At 40.2% G+C, this 6,696-nt stretch overlaps 1 protein-coding gene across 1 annotated transcript; it reads right to left on the minus strand.

The window, feature by feature from the left end:
* Positions 1–3,496: 3,496 nt before the first annotated feature.
* LOC127122054 (uncharacterized) lies at positions 3,497–4,895 on the minus strand. The gene is made up of 2 exons (XM_051052461.1): positions 4,021–4,895; positions 3,497–3,833 (listed from the first exon to the last, which is right to left on the minus strand). Exons 1-2 carry the CDS (start codon positions 4,893–4,895, stop codon positions 3,497–3,499), a joined length of 1,212 nt encoding a protein of 403 aa, XP_050908418.1.
* Between the last annotated feature and the right edge of the window lie 1,801 nt (positions 4,896–6,696).

The following is a 6,696-nucleotide window of genomic DNA, read 5'->3' on the forward strand; positions in this document are numbered from 1 at the left end:
CATCGAAGTATAACTTCCACGACCCTTATTCAACATAGTTTAAAGTGTCGGCGTCAATGGAGTGATCGACTATGAAGTCTGCTACCACTTGGCCTTTCACAGCTTTTAATGGCATGTATGTTAAGGAAAACTCAGTTAATGCTAATGCCCATTTCCCAATTCGACTATGCAAAATTGGTTTGGATAACATATGTTTAATAATATCATAATAAGATGAAACATACACGTCAACAGGTTTGATATAATGCTTCAATTTTGTACATGAGAAATATAAGCATAAACATAACTTTTCGATCATGTTATACCTAGTTTCTGCATCGTTTAAAACCATACTGAGGTAGTAAATGGCTCTTTCGACACCATTATCATCCTCTTGTGCTAACATGCTCCCTAAGGTTTTATCAGATGCAAATATGTATAATCTCATGCTTTTATTTCTACAAGGTGGCGTCAAATTGGTGGATGGCTCAAGTACGCTTTTATCTTATCGAATGTCACTTGCTGAGCTTGCCCCCATTCAAACACTTCCTTGTCGAGTCGAAGAAAAGGTGAAAATGCTTGCGTCTTCCCACTAAGGTTTGAGATGAATCTCATTAGGAAATTAATCTTGCCCAGCAGTGACTGCAAACCTTTCTTCGTTGATGGCGCTTTCGCTTCCATGATGGCTTTGGTTTTATTCTGGTTTATTTCGATCCCTTTTTTATGGACCACAAAACCTAGAAAATCCCCAGCCTGCACATAAAAAACACATTTTAGAGGGTTCATTTTTAGACCATATTTTCTCATTCTTTCAAAAGATATTCGAAGGTGGTCTATATGACTTTTCCCTGAAATAGACTTAACAACAATATCGTCTATATAGATTTGCATAAAAGTTTATATGAAATCATGGAAGATCGAATTCATCGCCCTTTGGTAGGTTGCCCCCGCATTTTTCAAACCGAAAGGCATCACTACCCATTCATAGGTGCCTAAGGCTCTAGGGCAACGAAATGCCATTTTTGGGACATCTTCTTCGGCAATAAATATTTTATTGTACCCATAATACCCGTCAAGCATGCTTAGATATTCATAACCTGTGGCAGAATCGACATACATTTCCGCCACCGGCATTGAGTATTCATCTTTTGGGGTTGTAGTATTCAAATCTCTAAAATCTATGCAAACCCTTAACGTACCATTCCTTTTTACAATTGGCACAATGTTAGCTAACCATTCGACATACCTGGCAGTATGAATGAAGATACAACAGAGAAGTCTTTCAACTTCCTCCTTGATTTTCAACAATATTGCTGGGGCAAATCGTCTTGGATTCTGCTTCACCGACTTTTTTCCAGGTTTGATCGACAGTTTCAATTTGACCAACTCCCTGCTTAAACCAGGCATTTCATCGTAGTCCCATGCGAAGCAGTCTTTAAACTCTCTCAGCAACTGGACCACTTCGATCTTGAGTTGAGGATGACTGTTGGCGCTGATGTAAGTTTACCTTTTTATTACCCCCTCTCCCAAGTCCACTTCTTCGAGGGAATCTTGAGCCAACATCTTAATATTGGTCGCTAGCGGGTCCTTCTCGAAACCCAAAGGCTCGTCATCGTAGATCGCGTCAAGCCTCTGGTCTTGCTTTTCGTCTTGACCTTCGTCAGGTGGTCTTGGGTCAAAGTCTTTCCCAGGACCTACTGGTGGAGAAATTTCACTGGCTTTGACAGCCATGTTTTTTACTTCGGCCTATAAGGCCAATTGTTGCTTGTTTTCGGCTATGTAGGCCGAAATCCTCTTTAACATTGCAAACTCAGTCATTATCATTGAATTCACTTCCCCACCCTGTGGGGTCAATTCCGGCTACTCCTAAATATCCGAAGTTGTCTTCGCCCAGTACCTCTCTGTCCCACCGGAAACCATAGTGGGGGATGGAGTGATAAGGAATAGTAGGCGTTGTCATCAGGGGTGAACGCAAACTCAGCCCAATCACAAGGGGCTATAGTGGCTAAGTGCTTGTCGAATTGGCGTCCATCGACATGATTGATAGGGGTTTTAAAATACCCCTGATTCGCCTCTATATTTTCAACGATGCCATCTGGATGCCAAATTATAATCCTCTGGTGCATCGAACATGGGACGACTCCAACTCCATGGATCCATTCTCTTCCCAGCAACATGTTGTAGTTTTCCTTCGTTTCCACAATCATGAACATTGTGGACCTAGTAACCGTTCCCACAGTCAATTCGACTTGGATAGCCCCCAGGGTGGAGCCTACTTTGCCTTCATAATTGGTTAATGCCATATTATGAGGTTTGGCATCAGTGTCATATTTGCCAATTTTTGCCAACATGCGATGGGGCATCAAATTCACAGTCGCTCCACAATCTACCAATATTTTATTAACTGGGATGTTTTCGAATTTTCCGATGATGAAAAGGGGTTTCAAATGGCTCTTTATGGTGTCACTGGGTCTCTCGAAAAAAGCATTTTGCTCCTCGCCACAACCATTGTTCATTATATAGTAACATGTCGGTTTGTGGGCGGCCATTTCCCTTTCGGTAATACTATCATTATCATCGACTTCGGTGATCCGATCAAATTCTTTGGGCATCACGGATACTACTCCGACCAAAATGTCTAAGGAATCCTCCGAACCAGAGTCGAAGTTATCAATTAATAACTCATCTTCGGTAGCCATCTGATTTTCTTTGGCCTTCTTGTTTGAAATCTTGGGATCTCTTTTGGTGAAGTTAGGGTCATCCTTTTTCTTCACCATCACGTTCATACTTGATTCATCCTGGTCCATTTTTCCAACTTCTCTTTTGGATTTTCGCCTTCTTTGTTCTCTTCTCCACTGGGACCTCGTCATGGGATTCTTTCCTTTATAGTTTTCGGACACATGTGCGGTCCTTTTGTCGGACCGAAATTCCTGGCGGTAGGCTAGCGATCAACCCCTTTCAACCTTGAAGTTCTGCCACTTACCATGGCCATGTTTCCTACCCTCTGCCTGCTTGACCCACTTCCCATCTGATCCTTCGATGATTGGCTTAAAGGTCATGGGTTGGAAATTTCGTCCAGCGTACTTGGTTTCATTCAACTTCACCATGGGGCGCCTAGGATCAGGATATCTCCTGGGATCAAAGAACCTTTCTGACTTACCCGCTTGATTATTGTGGATGGCTTTATGGCCATTTTGGTGATTCACTCTCCTAACCCCCTCCAGGTTATGAGCTTCCCTTTTGTCAAAGACAACACTGCACCGGGGCATAGCATAACTTCCGATTTCTTCTTTTGGCACCTTCGGAGGAAGTCTGACAGTGTTTCTTCCTCCTGAGGGAAGGCGACCTTGTTGTATTACTCTTGTTTACCTTCATCATCGACTTCCATTGAGACTTCTCGAGATACCTCCACCATATTAACTTCCATGTGGATATCCTCAGTAATAGCCAACTTTTGGAATTGTTTTTGAAGGCCGTCAGTGGCCTTGTCCATCCAAATGAAAATATCAACGGTTTCTTAAGTGATCATCACTAACTTTGAATTTCCAGCATCCTCGACATCTGAGGGTTCAATATTTTCTTTCTTGATTTCCTCTGTACCCCTTAGGGCCAAATCGTCAAGAGATTCCTGCTCGGAGTACTCATGTACTTTAACCATGACAGGCCTATGGATGAAGTCTTCAGTAACTTCGGTCATACAGAAATCATTAGCAACTTCAATGAAATTCACCTCCTCTGGCTCAGTATAATGAGCTTCGGCAATTTGTAGAGGATCGGAGTCGATTATCATCTGGCTCCATGGCTTATCACCGAACTTGAGTCTTCCCTCTTGGATTGCATGCTGCACCAGATCCCTGAAAAGAAAATATTGAGACATTTTATGACCCAAAAACTATGGTATTTACAAAATCCTCATTTCTTTCTTTGTTCTAAAGGGGTACTTTAGCACCCGGAGGTACTATCATTTGACCATCTTTAACCAGTAAGTAAAAAATTTCGTCACATTTTGTAACGTCGAAGGTATATGTTTTCTTAGGAAACCTGTCATTCTTTTCAGGTTCGACAGGGTTTTTCCCGTTCGAAGGGGCTAAAACTTTGCACACATATGATGGCCCCTGTGTCAATTCAGCAAGATCGAACTCAGTATAGTCGAAGTCTTGAACTTCATGACCCGAGTCTTCGTGATCTTTCCTAAAATCGACATAGGCTACCCTTTTACCTTTCTTCGTCCTAGCCTTTTTTTCTTTTAAACATTCTACCTGTCGAACTTTGTTAGCCAACTGGGCCATATCCCTTAGGTATTGAGTATCTAATTTCTTTCTAATCGAATAATCAAGGCCCCCAGTGGCCATTTCGACCAACTCATGCTCTGGTACTTGCGTGAAACACCTGACTTTGAGTAGTCGAAATCTATTCAGGTAGTCGTCAGTTGGCTCAATGAATTTTTGTTTGACACTAGCCAACTCTTTCAAACTTATTTTCGTTTTCCCCATGTAGAACTGTTCATGGACCATTCTTTCTAGCTGGTTCCATGAATGGATCGAATTCTGGGGCAAAGTTGTGAACCATGTGAAAGCATTCTTTGTAAGAGAACTTGGAAAAAATTTCATCTGAAGACTCTCGTTATTTGACATATCTCCAGCTTCGAATATATATCTCGCCATGTGTTCGACAATAGACTCAGTAGTATCCCCAATAAACTTGGTGAATTTGGGGATTTTGGTCCTCAGGGGCGCATCTGTCTGTAAGACATATTCTGCTAAAGGCGACGTATAATTTGGTCTTCTAAGGCCAAAATTTACCCCATTTCGAACCATAATTCTCTCGACTATAGCTGTTAGGTTATTATCTGCTGCCACATCATCATGTCGAACTTGCCGTATGATATCATCGACATTTTGATTCCTATTTACCATTAAGACCCTTGGCTCCCTAGGTACATATGGTTAGATCCTAGGAGGTACTACTATTCCCCATTGCTTTTGTGGGATCTGGTTAATGGTGAGGTCCTCCTTAAACGTGGGCTCTTGATTCTCTCTTACCCAATCTCTAGAAGGGGACGTTGGTGCTGAGGTATACCAAGAAACTCAGACATTCAAGCCATTTGTGTTGCCATCTGTTGATTCAACTGAGTTGTATTCTGAATTAGAGGATTTAGCACAGTGGCCAAAGTTTTGAGTTAACATTTGGACCATTTCATGATTACTTTCGTCCATCTGTTTCCTCCATGCTGTCGCATAATTATTGGTAAGAGTGGGTAATTGTACTAGGTGTCTTAGACCTAATGCTTGATTGTTTCGACCCGCGTTTATCCCGGACCCTTGTACTGGTGAATTTATGTTAGCCTCCGGTTCCGAAAAAGTAGAACCCATGTTCTGTAGATTAGCCATCACTGAAGTTGGCATTCCATACGGCTGTTCTCGACCACTAAATGGTATTGAAAAACCAGGGGGTACCAACGGCCTATTTGGGATGTCCCTAATTGGTGAAGGAGTGTGAGGAGGTCCCCTAGGTCCAACGTAAGTCAAAATTGGTTCAGAATGGGAGATCGAATGCGTAGGCATCGAACTCACCATAGACGAAACTATTTTGGACGCATACGTTGTGCCCGTGTTTGTCCCCATCGAAGAAGAAATAGGCACTATGTTGCTAGTTGACGGATTTTGAGAATTATGAGTTTCTGACGGATTCGTATTCGCCATCCCTGTTTGTGATTCTCTTCCTGTTCGTCGTTCATCGTTTATGGCTATTTTACCACTTCTTAAAAGCATACAACGACTCTTTTCTCAAACAGAACTTAGCAATAAAAAATGATTAAATATCATCATCCGTTAATCGACGATGATAGACGTATTCAGTTCACTAACATGCAACTTTAAAACAAATATGACGTGGGAATCATGTCCTGAATATTTTATTTATATCATAACAAGGGACTAATCAAGCTTGACTCATCTCATGACATGTGATGAAATCGTGGTATGCATGGTTGAGTCTAATGAGGAAGTGATTAGTTTGTATGATCTATGATCTTATTTATGCTTAATAGAGATTTTTAATTAATGTATTTTTTGTTTTGTTCATGAATATGATTTGATTTGATATATTTTTTATGTTCATTATTTTTTTTATTAGTTTCAACGAGTTTGAATTCTAGAATCCAAGAATTTCAAAAATACACTTTAGATTCTAGAATATGAATTTCATTTTTTTATATATAAAATAAGGGCTTCTAAGAGATTGAAGGGATGAAAAAAGATGGAATAACTTACCCTACACCCAAAACGTTATCCCTTCACCCCCTGCATTTTACTCGATTTGACCTATTTGCCTTTGAATATATACTTAAACTCTCTAAATTTTCATTTTTTTCCTCATTTTTTTACATGTTTTTGCATATTCAAGTTCATAAAATATACCATATCAATATAGACCATACAATAGATATTAACTGATGAGCATCTTTTGAATTTTAGAATCCAAAACAACCAAAACTCATCTCAAAATGTGTTCAGATTCTACAGTCTAAACTGTTGGTGTAAGCCATAGAGGCCAATACTTTTGGTACTTGTATCGAATTATTTATTAATAATAAAAGGCTTTTTTCTTTGTTGTGTTTGTTTAATAAAGTCCCTAGAATAGATAGTCCGTTTAATGTATCAAGTGTGACTTGATCATGAGATCCCATTAAACATAAGGATATTATTCTTAAAGTAT

The sequence above is a fragment of the Lathyrus oleraceus genome, chromosome 2 (assembly GCF_024323335.1).
Source record: "Lathyrus oleraceus cultivar Zhongwan6 chromosome 2, CAAS_Psat_ZW6_1.0, whole genome shotgun sequence".
NCBI classification, from domain to species: domain Eukaryota; kingdom Viridiplantae; phylum Streptophyta; class Magnoliopsida; order Fabales; family Fabaceae; genus Lathyrus; species Lathyrus oleraceus.